The sequence below is a fragment of the Artemia franciscana genome, chromosome 9 (assembly GCF_032884065.1).
Source record: "Artemia franciscana chromosome 9, ASM3288406v1, whole genome shotgun sequence".
Lineage (NCBI taxonomy): Eukaryota > Metazoa > Arthropoda > Branchiopoda > Anostraca > Artemiidae > Artemia > Artemia franciscana.
In genome coordinates, this window is record NC_088871.1 from 33035840 (window position 1) to 33055518 (window position 19679).

The window sequence follows — 19679 nt, forward strand, 5'->3', positions numbered from 1 at the left end:
TGTGTATGGGGTGACCTTATCCTCCAATCTTACCCTTTCACCAGAGAATAATTTTTGTAACTGAAATTATGCTGAAGCAATACAAAGCTTTAATTTTTATAACTCGAGGAAACCAAGCTGGGTCTTGGGGCTCAAACCCTCTGTGCACTGTGGTGCTCTGTGTACAGAAAAGGGATACAAACAGAAAAGAGTGACCGCAACAAGAAAATCAAAGTATGGCCGCAATGCCAAATTCCATGTGGAAAAAACATGTGCTATATTCCCTGCTTCTTAAATGTTGATGTTACTTACTTAATTCCCATCCAGCCGAGTTGGCCGATTCGGGGCTTCTCCTCTAATGGAATCATAACAATATTTTCTGCATGCTTCTCTGTTTGTTGCAGTCCTCAGCAGTACTTGGGGTGGGGTGGTCAGAATATGTTAATGTTACACCTGTTTATTTGCTAGATTTGTGCTTATTTTCATGGCTGGTTAGTTCGGCTTTAGACTGTATGTGCATAGTTCTTTAATAGATAACAATATAGAATACACTAAACAGTATTTTTATCAACAAATGAATAGAACGAAATCAGTCTACACAATTCGTTAGGAAACAAGGTTCTTCTTCCTTTGGTCTCTTTGCTTTACAGGCTCTAGTATCATCTAAAGGTACGTCTACGCCATCTACTTTTACCACACACAAAACAGTTCTTCTTCTATATGCATCGTATCCACAAGTCTGAGAACAAGGTTGCCACGGTCCGGACCACCACCTAAAAGTTACAAATTCATATAAATGTGCTTACGACATCATAACACCAATGAATAGATTGATTAAAAAACACATTTATTTTCTCAAATGAAACTAAAAATTGATACTGAAATACAAAAGAAACAGAAATCTTCCAAATTAGGGGTGTTCCACCTTCATCTGCTCCATACCCTTTCCGTTAAGTTTCAATTAGTACTTTCCTGAAAGCATTTATAATGCAATACATATTTATCATATAAAAATAGTTGGTAATTGGTTCAGACTGGCTGTTAATCTAATTTTTTTTTTCTATAACTGACCCCACTTGCACGTCGCACATTGCTGCGATCAAAAAAATAAAGAAGAAATTTCAAGGAAAATCTCACCCCCCCACCCACTTTAGAATGCCCACGTATAAAATTACCTCCGTGAAAAACTCCTCCTCCAAGAAAATACCCCCCCCCCCCTCCGCACAAAAAGTCACCCTAGAACATTAAGATTAAAAACAAATTTATTTTTCCCATAAATTCATATAATCATAACAATCAACAGGGTCTTACTAATCTAAGATACAAATAAATGCATCAACCCTTTTCTTCCTTTTAAACCCATCCCTTCTAAATAAATGGATAAAAAAAATCATTTTATTTTACCTTAACCATTTAATTCTTGGTAAAATGCCAATGACAATCAGCCTTTTGACGGTATAGGGTAAGATTTTCCTTCCTAGAAACACTTGTCCGTTTTATATTTGACACATCATATAAGCTACTTTCTCTTTGTTTAGAATTTTGAATTCATTTTCTACTCTTCATGGCATTTGTTTTTTGTTTAATTTGAGATAATAGTTGACTTGCTTCACTGCAGTACTTCCATACTGATCCCCTTGTTTGAGGAAGTTAATTTTGCTGTGGTAAATACTGAGGAAATACAACTTAATATTAAACCTAGTTTAAAAACAGATTTAATACTGAGTAAACTGTAGTATTTGATTGAGCCTCATTCCTCCTAACTTTTCCACCAAGTGCGAACTTCCACGAATCCAACTTGCTTTATGTGTAGTTCTCTGCAAGCAGAATTTTCTACAGCTGAAGTATTTTGGTAATCGTCTAAAGAAATACAAAAATTTTAGAATATTTCATGAATAACTAAAATAATCAGTTTTGGCCAGGTTGTGAGATAATCAGAAAAAAATGGAATTTTTTCATTTTGATACTGAAACGTTTATTTGTGAATATCAATTATACAGTAAATAAAACACTAAATCATTTCCCTGCCACTCTCCCAGTGGGTGAAATCTTCGACAGTGCAATCTTAAATGGTCACAACCTCTTAAAGGTATGGGTGCGATTTTTCCTAAGTGCATCTTATCAATCACTGATTCTAGCGATGTGGCCCTACCATATCTTTTGAGCGTTCAAAATGAATAAATTCAGTTAGTATAAAGTAAATATAAGGATGCTTTTCACTATTTAGAAAGCATATCCGAAATCATTTTCCATGTGATTTTGTAGGTACAACAATCTAGTTGCAACCAACAAAATGGCCCGCAATTTGTCATGGTATTCACGTGATGGTAAAGCAGCAAACCTTAATGATTATGTTATAGTAAACCAAAGACAGGCAGGATCAAACAGTTCGTGGTAACGAACTGTAAGTAAGAAGCGACCCCGCTCAATAATTACCGACGCTCTAAAAAACGGAATTTTGAAACCAATAGATACATCAAAAGAATTAGATTTTTATGTTGACTTCAAATATGTAAGTTTCATCAAGTCTAGTCTTACCCATCAAAAGTTACGAGCCTGAGAAAATTTGCCTTATTTTTAAAAAAGGGGAGAAACCCCATAAAAGTCTTAGAATCTTAATGAAAATCACACCATCAGATTCAGCGTATTAGAGAATCCTACTGTAGAGGTTTCAAGCCCCTATCTGCAAAAATATGAAATTTTGTATTTTTTGCCAGAAGAAAGATCCGTGTTCATTTGTTGTTTTTTTTTTCTTCCTAGAGGCGATCGTATCGACCATTGGTCCTAGAATATCGTAAGAGGGCTCATTCTAACGGAAATTAAAAGTTCTAGTGCCCTTTTTAAGCGACCAAAATAATTGAAGGGCGGCCAGGTCCCCTCCCACGCTCATTTTTTCCAAAAGCCACCGGATAAAAAATTTGAATTAGCCATTTTGTTCAGCATAGTCGAAAAATCAAATAACTATGTCTTTTAGGACGACTTAATTCCCCACAGTCTTTGGGGAAAGAACTGCAAGTTATGAATTTTGCCCATTATTTACATATAGTGCTGGTTATTGGGAAGTATACAGACGCTTTCATGGAGGATTTTTTTCTGGTGGTAGGGGTTTGCGGGGAGGGGGTTACGTGAAAGGATCTTTTCATGGAGGAAGAAAATTTCCTTGAAGGGGGCGCTGGATTTTCCAGTATTATTTAAAAAACAATTCGAAATTAAATAAAAAACAAGTTTTTTAACTGAAAGTAAGGAGCAACATTAAAACTGAAAATGAACAAAAATTATTATATATATGAGGGGTTCATACCCTCCTCAATTCCTCGATCTTTACGTTAAAGAATTTGCAGTAATTTCAAAAGAGCTATTTATTCTAATTAAATGGCATTTGTGATTCAGGGGTCATTCTTAAGGAATTGGAACAAAATTTGAACTTTAATGTAAATAGCGAGGCACTAACGAGGTGGCAAACCCCCTCATATACTTATAAAAATATACGAATTTAGAAGTTCCTTACGTAAGTTAATTTGTAAGTTGCGTATATTTATTACTAACGAAAACGTTTGTAAATAAAATAAAAAGTTCTAGTGGCCTTTTTCTGTAACCAAAAATATTGGAGGGCAACTAGGCTCCCTCCTCCGCCTCTTTTTCCTGAAAATCGTCCGATCAAAACTTTGAGAAAGCCATTTAGCCAAAAAGAAGTAAAATTAATAGGTAAGTTTTGTTTTAATTATTCATGTATGGTGAGCCAAAATCAAAACCTGGATTAATTCAAAAACGTCCAGAAATTAAATAAAAAAACGAGTTTTTTCTAGTGAAAATAAGAAACAACATTAAACATTGACCGGATTTTCCAGTCAAAATGAAAAAATTTAAGAAACGATCAGAAATTAAAAAAAACAAGTTTTTTCAACTGAAAGTAAGGAGCAGCATTTAAACTTAAAACGAACATAAATCATTGTGTATATGAGGGGGTTCGCCCTCGTCAATGCCTCGCTTTTACTCTCAATTTTTTCTTAGTACTTTCAAAAGAGCTGCTTATTTTAATTAAACCCTTTGTGATTCAAGGGTCATTCTTGGAGAATTGGAACGAAATTCCGACTTTAGAGTCAAGAGCGAAGTATTGACGAAGGGGCGAACCCCCTCATATGCGTAATAATTTCTGTACGTTTGAATTTTTAATGTTCCTCCTAACTTTCAGTTGAAAAAACTTTTTTTATTTAATCAGCACAAGATACTAGGGTATATAGGAGTGATGTTATTGATGTTAAAATTAAAGATCACCATTTAGTAGTGTCTAGGGTTGATTTGAAGCTGAAATTTCGGAAAGATAACTACCTCCCGGGAAGTTATGATGTTGATTGACTCCAGGATGAGAATTTGAGAAAAAATTTCCAGGAAAAGTTTAATACTAAACTTGAGAGTTTAAAGTTTGACAATGTGGAAGATGGTGGGAATAATAAAAAAAAAAAAAAAAAAAAAAAAAAAAATTGTGAAGTTGCAGATGGTGTCTCAGGGAATAAAGTTAAGACTGCAGCTGGTAACATTAGTGAAAAAAAAACTTTATATTTAATAGAGAGGAGAAGGGGTTTGTACAAGAATTATCTGAGTGATCGATCATACGAAAACAAAACCAATGTAAAGAAAGTGGAGAAAGTCCACTCCACTATAGATTATAAGCAAGCGTTCAATTATGTTGATAGAAGAGCTTTGGAAAAGTTGTTATCCATGTACGGTATACCAGACAAATACATTAAAAGGACTAGTGCTATGTAAGAGAATAACACTGCTACGGTTACGGTAGGAAATGAGGTTAGCTGTTGATTTTGTATTAAATCAGGAATTTAGCAGGGCTGTGTTCTATCCCCTTTTATATGGATCATTTTGATGGACTGTCTTAAGGAGGACAGGAAAGGCAATGGGAGACCTCGGGATCAAATGGGGAGGAAAGACTCTCCTGGACTTAGATTATGCTGATGATTTAAGTATCCTAGATGAAAGTGTGAGCAAAATGAATGAAATTTTAGAGGTTTCGCGAGTTCAGGGTACTAGAATAGGTTTGAAAAAATAATGTTAAGAAGACTAAGTCACAAAGGCTAGGAATAAGTGAAGATGAAAAGGTGACACTTAGTGACGAAAAGACTGATCAGGTGGGCAGCTTCACTTACCTCGTTAGTATTATTAGCAAAGACGGCTTGAGCAGATTAGTAGGTTGTCCTCGTCTGGGATGGGAGGATATCATAAAGAAAGATTTAAAGGAAATGGAAAGTTCCTGGAGGGTGTAAAGAGAGAGGCTTTGAACAGATTGGGATGGAGGGGAGCGTGCGCAGCTGTGTTGGCCTCAGGCGGCTTGGTGCTGCGGTAAGTGCGGTAAGTAGTAGTAGTAGTAGTAAAAGTAGTGCTTTCTATGCATTTCCGTGAAGGAAGACGGGCAAGAATAACTTTCCGTTTAGGCTTTTGCGACTTAGAAACGATTTTGACTTTTTCGGAAAGTAAATCCAGACAGGTCGTGGAAAGTGAAGCTGGAAACCATATTCCTGGCATAATTTCAAACAGGCGGAAGAACGTGGAGGAACATGGCTACATTTGTGAAAGAAAAGTTTTGTGGCACAAATGAAGAGGGCCAGTTCCAGTTCCAGATTCCAGGCTCTGTATAAATACTCTATATAAATACTTAATTTTCTCGTATAAATACCTGAATCGCCTGCTCCCCCTGCTTTTGAAAATCTTTTTACTTTTAATAGAGACCGTCATGATCATAATACAAGAAAAGCTGAAAACTTAACCCATGAGTTTAGGAGTACTACTCGGGCATCTTTTGTGATTCGCCATTATGGTCCCCATGTTTGGAATATTTTGCCCGAGGGGTGAAAAATGTGCCTAGTCTTTCGGCTTTCAAGTCACGGGTAAAGAAGTTTCTTTTGTCTCGTGAATAATTTTGATGTAAGGCCCGTTCCAGGTTGTCATTCTATTCAAGGCATTTCCCTGATTTACTTGCTGTTAATTTTTTTTTCCTCTTTCTCTTTCTTTCCTTTCTTCCTTCATCAGTTGAGTTTCTTTTGTATTGAATAGCGTGATATGAATGTGGTTTTAATTAGCTGAGGGTGATAACCTCGCTTGCCCTTACAAGCTTATTGCCTTTCTTGGCAGGCGAATGGCGAATAATGTTTGTTTTCTTTTCTTAATAAATGTATATCTGTATATCTCAGGCAAGCTAGAAAGTGGGCTTGAAACGTATTCCACTGGTTTTCGTGCTCAAAGCGTCATCTTTGCTTTCCATTTTCCCATTTTCATTTTACAGCCGTTTCTGAGGCGTAAGACCGGGCAAGATGCGTTTCTGAGGATCCTGCGGAAACCACCCTATAGAGAACACCCCAGATGGACAATAAAAAGCACAAACCTTTCGGTTTGTTTTAAGTACAAAATAATTACCTTGGGGGGCAGTTTTGAAGCATGCAAATTCTCCTCAGTGGTAACGGCTGCTCCTCAACACTGCAATGATGGTCATCTACGATTGATTGATTCTCAGCCCGAAAACAGACTGGTAAAGATACCTAAATTAAGACAGTCATATACGAGATCTTCATACTAGGCTTCTAAAAAAAAGCAAAGAAGAATTCTATGTTCTGTTTATTAATTACAAAGTTAAAAAAGGAAGTTTTAACTATATACTTTGTATGTAAATATTTTAGAATTTAATCTTCTTTGGCCTTCTCATATGAAACACATAAGCACAATGGACTGACATCGAAGAAAGCTTTATTTAGATCTCATTTTCAGGCAATTAAAAATTCCTGCATATGTATCATTAGGCGTGATCATCAACAATCACCCCAAAATGACACTTCTAAGCGTGCAACTTGACCAGCCCCCACCCTTGACACCGAATGTAAAAAAAATGGAACATATCCACTTTTTGGTTAAATAAATGGAATAGGAAAACTCTTTTCCTATCTGAACTCCTATACTCTGTTTGGACACTCTACATTCTGTTTGTTTTTTTAATGTCAATGTGCTTAAATAAATACATGTCTAAGTCTTTCATAGAAGATTTCTGCTTTATTCCCACTCATTTAAAAGTTTATCTATTATTATTTTTTCTTGTAAAATAACTTCTGAGATTTGAAATGCCTGTACATTTCCAATCTCAAAAAATTATCAAGCTCGTTTTTCGTCGCTTTGCTTGAATTGTTTTCATATTGCGTAATTGAAATTCTAAAGATTTTCTTAGCTTATTCTTAGCAATTCTCAGCTTATTTTTCCGGATTTTCTTTTTTCAAAGAATTAAGATGAAGCTCTTTTTTCTACCGAGTCAGGCCACAGTTTGTTTTTATCTCACTTTCTTCGTTGGGTTACGACACGCCTTGTTCTTATACCGCGTCACCGAAATCCCACAGTTTGGCAACACCAACCCTAGTTCCAAGACTTCAGAAAGTTTTCAATGCAACCTGGACGCAAGAAGCATTTTCCAACCAAAGGTAAGACTCAATTATCATTCCTGTATTGAAGAAGTGTTCTCGCAAGCTGCTTCAGATCAGCAAGAAATTCAAAAACATGATACTATCATGTGACCCAAAGGAGACAGGAGATGCATTCACTAGCTCTTTACGCTAATTCAGATCCTGGAGCACAGGACCAAACGTCCTGTGATATGCAAATCACAATAGCAATCTTCACAAGAATTATCACCTCATTCGACCCGGCTGTCTGGTGTGGCATTTTGATGGCAATGCTGGAAGATGGAGTGCCACTCAAGATCGTCCACCAAATCCAAACATACTAAAAACGCACACGAGCCTACATCCAAATAAATAATAAACTCTTGTTTTCGTTTGATATTAATTAAAAAATAGGTTTTTTTAACTGAAAGTCAGGAGCGACATTAAAACTTAAACAAACAGAAATTATTCCGTACATGAAATGGGCTGTATCTTCTTCAACACTCCGCTCTTTACGCTAAGGTTTAACTCTTTCTCACAACTCTATTTTCTAATACAATAAAAAGCTATAGCGTAAGGAACGGGGTGTTGAGGAGGGGACAGCCCCTATCATATACGGAATAATTTCTATTCGTTTTAAGTTTTAATGTCGCTTCTTACAACCCATTTCATATAAGGAGTAATTTCTGTTCGTTTTAAGTTTTAATGTCGCTCCTTACTTTCGGTTAAAAAATTAGTCTTTTTTTATTTAATTTAATAATAACCACAAGCCAAAGACATACACTATTTTTGGTTTATTGTCACATAAAAATCATAGTTATGAACCTGCTTAAGGTAAAATTAAATGCTAAGATTGGCCAAAAACAACACAAACAAATTATTGCTTATATTAGCCATTATTTAATAAAATTTGAACTTTAGCGTAAAGAGCGAGGTATCGTTACGAGTTATGAGCCTAAGAAAATATTCCCAAGTTTTAAAAAGGGGAAACACCCCCAAAACATAAATTGATCTTAAAATGACACCATCAGATTCAGCGTACCAGAGAACCCTACTGTAGAGGTTTCGAGCTCCTATGTTAAAAAATGTGGAATTTTGCATATTTTTGGCCAGAAGAAAGATCACGGTTGCGTGTTTATTTGTTTGTTTTGTTTCTTTTTTTTTTTTTTTCTCCAGGGGTGATCGTATCGAACTAGTGATCATAGAAGATCGAAAGAGGGCTGATTTGATAGAAAATCATAAGTTCTTGCGCCCTTTTTAAGTGACCGAAATTATTGAAGGGCAGCTAGCCCTTATATATATATATATATATATATATATATATATATATATATATATATATATATATATATATATATATATATATATATATATATATATATATATATATATATATATATATATATATATATATATAAGTAATATACGTATATATATTAAAAGTAATTTACTAAAGAAAAATACTTGCATATTTAAGAGATATAAGCGATTAGTTTTACCTGTATCCCTTCACCACAGGCTGAGGAGCATGATGACCATTCTCCATATTCCCAGCGATAATCTTCAAATACTTCTGTCTCATTCTGTAGGGGTAAGACATATTCCCAATCTACACGACTATCACTTCCCTCGTTACAAATGAACTATAAAAAGCGGTAAAAAGAAAGAGCTGTATTAAGGCATAAAATGAGAAGAAACGAAGTCATATACAAATGATTGAAACCGAAACCGACCAAAAATGAAAAAAGAATAATCGATTCAAACTTAAAATAAGCAGAAATTCGCGCAGCGCTATCACGCCGTGTCACCAAAAATTTTAAGCTTGAGCTAAGATCGGTCCAAAGTCCAAAGTAGATTGGAAGGCTAAAGTGGGACCACTAAAAGAATTCCACACGCTATTTTTATGAACTTTCACTAATCCTTTTTTTTCTATGAAATGATACTTCCTATAATTACAGCAATAATTTAGTAATAATTGATTCCCAACTCACTATGTTCTCATACTCACAAAAAAGAAAAATATGTAAAAACTTTTTTTCGTGAGTAACCCACAAAAAAGAAAAACATAAAAAACAATAAATAAATAAACATTCCTTACGACAAAATTACGAAAAGATGATCAAACGAGATAATGACAATATAAGCCTCTTCCTTAGCTTTGAATCTTATTTTTTATTAATTAAAATAAAAAATTCCAAAATATAATAAAAAAAAAACTAAGTAGCGATATTAAACTTAAAATTAGCAGAAAAACCAAGTCCTTTAATAATCCAAGCTGGAAACGGCCAGAATTACTATCAAAGAATAAATGTAACCAAAAACAAACAGAAATTAAAATAAATAGTAATATCAAATTTAAAGATAATATATACTGATACAGATTTATAAACAAATCCCAGAACGATTAAAAATTAAATTGAACTCTCAAGTCAAAATGAAAACGAACACAATTACTACAAAAAGGATTTTGGCTACTACCTCCCCCTAGCAGTAAACGTTTTGAAGTATTCTTTGATAGCATTCTTTAGCCGTTTTTAGTTTTAATTATTATAGTACTTTATTTCCCCTCATCTTCATTTTAATATGGCTCTTTTCTTTCTTTTAAAACTTATTTTTCAGAAAATCAAAAAAAATTAATTCCTGTTCGTTTTTGATTGCCAGGGTTTTATTATTTGGTAATATAATGAAATGTTTCCTGTTTTACGGGTTTTTGACATAAGTATTAAAAATCTGATTCTAATTCAAATTCTTAAGTTTCATATGGTGAAAGTTGTATAAACTTCATACAATTGAAAATCGGTGTTTAGAACGGTTCTTGCACTTCTATAACAAAGATTTTGACTCAACAGTAATTTATATATAATATAATGGAAGGGATCATCCTGGGAGAATGTTCAAAGTATTATGTATGAATTAAACTGGAATATGAGAATGAATATATAGCAGAGACATGACTCAGCTCTTTATTTCTATCTCCTTAAACGCTTTTATCGTGACTCTGACATGAGTGTTTGATTGGTGCGGTGTGGAAAAAAATTATTCTTATAACGTGGATGCATTTAATGTCTTTTGATTGAATTCAGACTCGTTTCAACATTCTCTGGTAGTTCAAATTTAATATACTAATCGTTGCAGATATACCCTTTTGACAACCGGGATGCACGTATTATCTTTTGATTAAGTTCAGCATCCCTTCAACATGCTCTAAAAGTTTTGACTTAAAACGTTTAACTGTTTCTGAGACATTGCGCACACTATTTTAAAAAACTGAATGCACGCAGTTGTATTTTGATTAAGTTCAACATCCCCCTTAACATTCTCTGAAAGTTTCAACTTAATACAATTGACTATTCCTGAAACAATACAGATATGCCATTTTGATCACCAGGATACGTATGGTGTCTATTGGTTAAATTCAACATCCCAGTCCACATTTCCTGAAAGTTTTATCTTAATAATTATAGCCGTTCCTGACTATTGCTGAATAAGGTTAACCTTATTCTAGTTGACTTTCAAAGAGCTATCCATCCGTCTGATCATAATTTACTCAATGGTAAACTTTTAAATGAGTTTGATCATCTCCTTGAACGAATTGTTGCTTGCTTCCTTTCAAACTATTGCCAATGTACCAAATTCCAAAATATTTACTCTAACTTTCTAGAACATTTTTTGCGATTTGCCAAACATTTTTTGGGACCTACTTGATACGGTCTTTTTCCTTGTTATGATTAACAGCACCGATAAAATTCTATCTTAGTAATGGAAATACGGTGACAAAATGTGTTCTATATGTTTGCGAGAAAAAAAAAAGAAAAAAAAACCTTGTATTTAATAACATTTCTAGTCAAGTTTCTGTTTTAGCATGAAAGTTAATGAGAATAAATCTTCAGCTCTCAACTTCAATGTGAGAACTGACAACTATTCAGTTCTCCATTTTTTTAACCCATTACCCCCCCCCCTTTAACTACGTCTCACACAAAATTTTTGGCATTACGATTTTATTAAATATTAAATTAAGTATCCACATTAACAATATTACAAAAGAAACTAACCTATCAATTGCTAAACCTATGTTTTTTTAAATATAGTCTCCAGATTGAAATATATTTTGTTTTAACTTTGTTGGAATATGCGAGTTCCGTTTCACATGATAGCTTAAGTGATAAAAATTAAAATAGAATCAAAGCAATTCAAAATGAGATCCTATGATTATTTTCAAAGCAAAAAGGCCTTGCCGTTCCCTTTTGAAGAAGGCAAGTTTAACCACCCTTAACGGATAACCCTTTAAGACCCTTTATGTCAGCTTCGATCAAAAGGCCCGACATAATTTCTGGACCCAAGGTTTTCCCCTCCAGTCCAAAAATGAGTTAAACTTTAAAGGAACAAAAGACAAAAATCACTCATTATTGGTCCAATTCAGTACAAAATGGGAAAGTATAAAAAAAATTATTTCGTCTTCCGTTTCTAATGTAAACGCTTAGCTTGGTTTAAAGTTGTTAAGATCTAAATTGGTTTGCCCATTTTTTAGTTGTTAGTTTATTTTGTTGGGTTTGGACAAGTGCTCTATGTGCTCTACATGTATTTAGTACATTTGAGATTGACCAAAAGTATTTCTTTTTGTATTAAGTTTGCTAATTTCTGTTTTTTCACTGCTCTATGATAGGTTTTTCTTCAGTGTAAAAGTGTCTTTTTATTTTACTTAATTATTTGCGATTGTTAAAAAATAAAAGGAAGTTGCTATAATTAGTTGCATTAATAAAAATTTACCTTACCTTTGACTAATTTTGATTTTTTGACCGACATTGTTTTTTTAGTGTATTTTATGGAGAGAAAATGGTTAATTTATTTGTTGCAGTTTCTTATATTGCATTACGCTGTCTGACCATAAATGTCTTTTAGCATTATTTGATAGCGAGTTATTTTGACAGTACTGCCGGAAGCACATTGCCATTGCGTAGTATAAGCTACTTAACATAAGAATGTAAATGGTCTGTGATTGGTCATCTAAAAATTATCCACTAATCGGAATCAGTTTTACATTCTTACTGGCATTAAGTAAGCGAATGTGGACGGGAAAGAAAACCAATGTGAATCTAGCATAACACTTTTTTCACCTTATCTTCCACATACTTTTCCCTTTTATGGTTAACTTTGAAATATGTTCATTATTTTCTTCGTGATTTTCAAGGGTCTTGCCAATTTCAGTTAAAAATTGGCATTTTGGGAAAAGTGAATTAGCTATATGCTTAAGCAAATTCGTACTAGTTGGCTACATAAGTATACAGAAGTTACTTGAAAAACCTTAGTAATAAAACAAAGAAGAAAAATTGGTAGCTACCATAATTTGTAGCTCATCTATTATTGGTCCTGGGATATAAGCAGTCCCTGTACCAATACTGCGAAGGTAATATAGAATATGCTCTCCAAAAATGAATTCTCCACTCCAGCCAGCAGATCTAAAAAAAAAATTGTTCCTTGAATGACCCTGGTTCGAACATATCCCCCCTTGTAGAACATTTACTTAAGCTGTTTTGGCTGTATGCATCTACATCGCAAAATTTGTCACATATTTATAATCAGTAAGCTCCAAAGCCTCCCTAAATTCTATGTTTAGGAACACAATTGGGGATAGGAAAAATTAAAGGGAATGAGCCTAAAGGCCTCACTTTAATTCTTCAATCAAATAAATTGAAAACCTTTGTATGACTGCAATTTCAATAAATAGAAAACGTCCACCTTTAATGAAAGAAATCTTCGATGCAGCTTATATTTTATATTGGCAAGCTGTACAATTTGGATTCCTTACCCTTGGGGCTGTAGTTTATTATTCAGACTTTAGAAATATTTTATTTTTATCTTTGAAACGTTCACATTCAGATTAAAAGTGACTATTATCTTGTGCAGCCCAGGTCAAGAAGTAAGGAAACCAGCTCGTCCACGCATATGTGGAATCGATCGTTGATCTTTGTTTTGGGCTAAAATTCCAGGTTCCAACATGCACTTACGCTTTGGTATGTGATCTGTTAAAAGTTGGAATAAGGGATGATAATTTGGACCTTACCTAAATTATGAAAGTACTCTTAAAGAAAATACTTTCTGAAGTCACTCACAAAATTGATAACTTTCTAAAATATTTCTTTGGGGGCTCATAAACAATATAATGTAGTTCTATTTATATCACAAAACCTTATATAATAAAACCTCTCACAAAAATTGTCTGCTTTTCAAAATATCTGTCTTAGTACTTTATTCTTTTTTCAGAAGCTATCAAATTATTAGTTCCATTTTAATATAAGAAAAATTATTTAAAATTGGTGGTCCCATGAAATTCCTTCCGGTTAAACATCTAACTAATCCTACTCTGTCTTCCAAATTGCCCACGTTCAAGAAGCATAATTGACCACTGACATCACTGTAGCTTCCAATATAATATTTTAGTGTTTGTCCACAGACTTACCATCCTCTTCTTTTAAACTTTTTTTAGCTATGAAAAAGACCCTGGGCCTTGGCTATTCTACTTTTCAAATCTAAACTTTTAATTTCATTCAGTCGATTCAAAATGAAGAGGAAATTGTGTTTTGTGATTTAGTGTTTGTTGATTTAATTACTAGCAGTTATAATTGCCACTGTCCTGTGTTGAAAGAGCCACAGCGTAAGCATTTGCCCAGGAAACCATGGATGACACGGGGACTTCTCGTTTCTGTTAACAACCGTAAAACTCTTTATAAACAATATTTAAATGATACGTCTGAAGAGAATTTTCACCGGTTTAAAGAATATAGAAATACGTTAAACCAGCTAAAAAGAAATGCAAAGGAAATATATTTTCAAAATAGTTTAAAAATGAGAATGGGAACTCCAGGAAAACTTGGCAAATAGTTAATTCGATCATCGATCCAAATAAATCGGAAAAAATACATCATATAAAAGAATTAGTTAGTGAAAAAGAACCAATCAAATCACCGGAAGAAATTTCAAGTCTTCTTGGTTTATTTTTTGTAAATATGGGACAAAAAATAAAAGACAAACTGTCGAATACAGAATCAAAAAGAAAACTAATGACAAAGGTAACACCTCCAAAACTAAAGAAACAAGAGACAATGGCGGAAATGTAAAAATTTCCATCTGTTACATGTGATGAAATAAAAAAATACAATTGTGAAATTAAAGGGACACGGTCAACGGGCCTAGATGGACTTTCTTTGCAACTAATAAGAAAAATGCACCCAGCAATCAGTGAGCCTCCTACGGTCCTTATAAACAGAAGCTTTGACGAAGGTATTTTCCCTACTAAACTAAAAGAATCCAAATTAATCCTAGTTTTAAAGGAGGAGACCCAACAGTAATTGATAACTATCGACCAATCAGCTTACTTCCAATTTTTTCGAAAATATATGAAAAGCTTGCTGCAAAAAGACTGTATGAATACTTTGAAGCTAATAAAATTCTTTCTGATAAACAATATGGATTTCGGAAAAACAGATCCACTGAACTGGCAATTACGGATCTTATAAAGAATATAAAAGCAGCGCAAGATGATGGTTTATATTCTCTAGCGATTTTTCTAGATTAAACAAAAGCTTTTGATTACGTTGATTTTGACATCCTTCTTGAAACATTAGAAGGATACGGGATAAAGTCGACGGTTCTTGAATGGATTCGGCCATATTTGACAAATAGACGTTGTAAAATACTTGCTAATGGTATCTTATCAGATTCATTCGATGTAAATTGTGGGGTGCCCCAGGGATCAGTTCTTGGACCATTACTTTTTTTAATTTATGTGAATGCACTTTCGGCTGATATCCCCTTTGCATATATGATAAATTTTGCGGACGACACAGTACTATTTCTAACACATAAAACCCATGAGCAACTAATTACAAACGCTGAAGTTTGCCTCCAGGCAGCAACTGAATTCTTTGAATTCTCGGTTGCTTTCCCTTAATACAAAAAAGACGAAGTATATCATTTTTAAACATGGAAATGACCCAGTTTACGACAGCAAGATAAATACGGCAGACCATGAAGAAATTGAACGAGTTGACCACATAAAATATTTAGCTATAATAATTGATGAAAAGCTGGATTGGGCAATCCACATTAAATTTCTTTGTATGAAGCTGTCAAGAGCTGTTGGTTTTCTCCATAGACTAAATTTATTTTTCCCCATAAAATATTACTGATCCTACATTTCAGTCTATTCCAGTCATATCTTTTATATGGAAAAAGCATTTGGGTTTCAAATTATAAGTCAGAATGGAAGCAAGTTCAAATTCTTCAGAATAAAGCTATAAGTGCAATTTGTAAGCTTGAGCCTCGTCAGAGTGTGAAGGCGTTTTTAATAAAACTTAAGATATTAAATGTGGCTCGACTTCGAGAAAAAAAGATTGCCGAAACTTTATATAAAGTAAGCACAAATACCGCACCTGAGTCACTTATGTCAGCTTTTCAAAGGAATGATGAAATTCACCAACATGATACTCGACATGCATCGCAACTAGTTACAGAAACGAGACGTCTCACGTAATCTGGTTTTTCAATCAAATTTACCGGACCGAAAATATGGAATTATTTGCCAAATACTTTGAGAAATGCAAATAGCCTACCAGAGTTGAAAAGTAAGATTAAAAGCTTCTTATTGGAAAATATTGAATTAGATCCTAATTTCTTTTACCGATAGTTCTCTATGTTTTGTTTTATTAATTTACGTTTGTTTTCTTTTCTTTTCCATTCTTCTTCTTTTCTTTTCTTACCTTATATTTCTTTTCTTGATGATTGAATGAATACTGTCACCCGTTACGGGCAGTTCTCTCTTAGGGTGTAGTTAATTTACAGTGTGTGATTTGTCTCAAACAGTTCGTGGTTCCGAACTGTATAAAGGAGCGACCCGGCTCAATAGTAAATGAAACTCTAAAAAACGGAATTTTGATGCTGAAAGATACATCAAAAGAATAAAATTTTCATGCTGATTCTAAGTATATAAGTTTCATCAAATTTAGTCTTTGTCATCGAAAGTTACGAGCCTGAGAAAATTTGCCTTATATTGGAAAATAGGCGGAAACACCCCCTAAAAGTCATAGAATATTAACGAAAATCACACCATCGCATTCGGCGTATCAGAGAACCCTGTAGCAAAAATTTCAAGCTCTTATCTACAAAAATGTGGAATTTCGTATTTTTTGCCAGAAGACAAATCACAGGTGCGTGTTTATTTATTTTTTTTTTTCTTTCTTTTCCCCAGGGGTCATCGTATCGACCAAGTGGTCCTAGAATGTCGCTAGAGGGCTCATTCTAACGAAAATGAAAAGTTCTAGTGCCCTTTTTAACTGACCAAAAAATTGGAGGGCACCTAGGCCCCCTCCGACGCTCATTTATTTCTCAAAGTCACCGGATCAAAATTTGAGGTTGCCATTTTGTTCCGCATAGTCGAAAACCATAATAACTATGTCTTCAGGAATGACTTACTCCCCCACAATCCCTGAGGGAGGGGCTTCAAATTTACAAACTTTGACCAGTGTTTACATACAGTAATGGTTATTGGGAAGTGTACAGACGTTTTCAGGGGGGATTTTTTTGGCTTGGGGGGTAGGGTCGAGGGGAGGGGCTACGTTGGAGGATATTTCCTTGGAGGAATATGTAATGGGGGAAGAATTCAATGAAAAGGGCGCAGGATTTTCTAGCATTACTATAAAAAAACAAGGGCGCATATGAGGGGTTCTAAAAATACTTTAGTATAAAGAGCGAGGTATTTAGGAGGAGATAAATATCTCGCTCTTTATGCTAAAGTATTTTTAGTAATTTCCACTATTTATTCTACGGCCTTGCTGATTCAGGGGTCATTCTTAAAGAATTGGGACAACAGTTACTATTTAGCTTAAAGAGCGAGGTATTAATGAGGGTACAAACCCCCTCGTATATAAAAGTTTGTTACGTAAGTTAACTATATATTTTACTAATAAAAACGTTCGTTAAAAATTAAAAGTTCTAGTTGCCTTTTTAAGTAACCGAAAAATTGGAGGGCAGCTGGGCCTTCTTCCCCACCCCTTATTTCTCATAATCGTCTGATCAAAACTAATAGAAAGCCATTTAGCCAAAAAAAAGAATTAATATACAAATTTCATTTTAATAATTTATGTGCGGAGAGCCAAAATCAAACATGCATTAATTCAAAAACGTTCAAAAATTAAACAAAAAAAATAGTTTTTCTAACTGAAAGTAAGGAGCGACATTAAAACTTAAATCGAACAGAAATTACTCCGTATAGGAAATGGGTTGTCCCCTCCGCAATCCCTCGCTCTTTACGCCAAAGTTTGACTCTTTGCCACAATTCTACTTTTTAAAACAATTAAAAGCTTTAGCGTAAAGAGCAAGGGATTGCGGAGGAGACAACCCATTTCATATACGGAGTAATTTCTGTTCGTTTTAAGTTTTAATGTCGCTCCTTACTTTTAGCTAAAAAAACTAGTTTTTTTTATTTAATTTTGTTAATAAATGAATTGAATTGTGGCTCAAGTCAGCGTACGAGAATTTAATTATGAAGTTGACAAGAATTTTGACAACAATATAGACGACATTTAGCTTTATAATTTTAATTTCATTTAGTCGATCAAAAATGGAGGGAAAATTGTATTTCACAGCTGAAGTGGGTATAATGCATATTGCATACACCTACCATTCAAGAATGTAAGAATGGGGCTGTCAAGAAATTGGCAACAATAGACTGGGTCATTGGTTAAAAAAAAACTGAAAATAGTGACAAAGTTTACCGTGATTTGTCTTTGCATTATTGAATAAGAAAACTGACTCCATTTTTGAAATTATTTTATCTTCCTATCCGTTTCCAGATATGAAACCTGGTCTACATTGGTTTGAAGTTTCAAAACAAACAACTCTCTCTCTTTCAAAATAAACAAAAGGACTTTTTTTGTCGGAGTATAGCCATTTTGATATTTGTACAAAGCTTCGAATAAGGCATATTATTTTACGTATTGGTTAATTTATCCAAGAACAACTTAAAAAGCTTTTTCAAGCTACTCTCCAGATAGAAAGCCTGAAATATTTCTTTCGGATGCACAAAGTATAATACAGAATTATTTAATTTATCAACAAAATTCTGAATTTTATTTATTTTTATAAACTAAGTAACAAATGTAAAGTAGAAGATTCATTTTTTTCAGTTATAATTACAACTAGATCTATGTTGCATTGGCAACTTGAGGTGTTGCAGTAACCTTTGTTCGGCTTCGCCGAGTAAAGATTGTGATAGAAACACTTTGGTTTTGTTTCCCCGCTTCGATTAAACGCTGAAGTTATTAATCTGTAAGGATCTTAAACTAAATACTGGGTACACCAGCTCACAAAAGTTGCAAACCCCTCATTGTAACGAGCAAAAGTTGCAAACCCCTGATCACTGAAGATGATTGTAGCCTAACAGCCGATTTTTACTTACAAGTTCCCTACATGTTTTACCGCTAGAACCAAATTGGTCTTACCATCAAATTCACCTGAAACAAAAAATAGGCACACCAACTAGCAAAAGTTGCGAACCCCTCATTGTCGAAGATGATTATGAGCTAATAGCCGACTATTGCTTAAAACTCCCCTATATGGCTCACAATTGGTATTGGCCTATTTTTGGTTTCAGTGTGTACCTTACTACTGAAGTTATCAACCCCTTTAAACTTTCAAACTGGTACATCTCATGAAGAAATTTTTCTACCATAAAATGGATGACATATAATTGATCAGTCCATCAAGAGCTCTCGACTGCCATCGAAAAAAAAAAATCTATCTGTCTTAGTTCAAAAGTTGATTTTTTTTGCCGTAGGCCAAGTTTCTAACGTCATCATTTAGAAAGGAGCAAAGGATAAATTTCTTTAGTAATGAGAGAACCTTTAAAGTTTAAGAGGCACATCTGATAGCATTTCTCTACCGTAATCCCAAGTGCGAAAAACCGAATGATAAACTAAGCTGAAATCACGAACAGAAAATGGGTAGAAACACAAGCAAAAACCATCCTTTTTGGCCCCAGCCAAGAGTTCTACGAAACTTTCCAAAATGCAAAGTCATATTCACCAATCTAGCCTAAGGTCCACACTTTCCGTAAAAAACGCAGAGATTAGACCCTTACCACTTTCTAGGAATAAGCTGAAATCAGGGTGCTAGGAACAAAAAAAAAAACAAAAAAAAAAAACGACAAAACCAAAGTGTTGCCCTCGCCACATAGTTAGCAATTTTTATTATCCATGTAAAAATTCAAATTCAAAC

General features: G+C 34.1%; 1 protein-coding gene across 2 annotated transcripts in view; it reads right to left on the reverse strand.

Moving 5' to 3' along the window:
- Window positions 1-488: 488 nt before the first annotated feature.
- Window positions 489-19679, reverse strand: part of LOC136031293 (A disintegrin and metalloproteinase with thrombospondin motifs 12-like) — a 73316-nt gene continuing 54125 nt past the window's right edge. For both annotated transcript variants that reach the window (XM_065710741.1, XM_065710740.1), the window contains exons 13-16: window positions 12748-12865; window positions 8909-9052; window positions 6403-6524; window positions 489-752 (exon numbers count right to left, since the gene is read on the reverse strand). In XM_065710741.1, the coding sequence (XP_065566813.1) occupies window positions 569-752; window positions 6403-6524; window positions 8909-9052; window positions 12748-12865 (568 nt within the window). In that variant the 3' untranslated portion in view covers window positions 489-568. The remainder of the gene's footprint in view (window positions 753-6402; window positions 6525-8908; window positions 9053-12747; window positions 12866-19679) is intronic.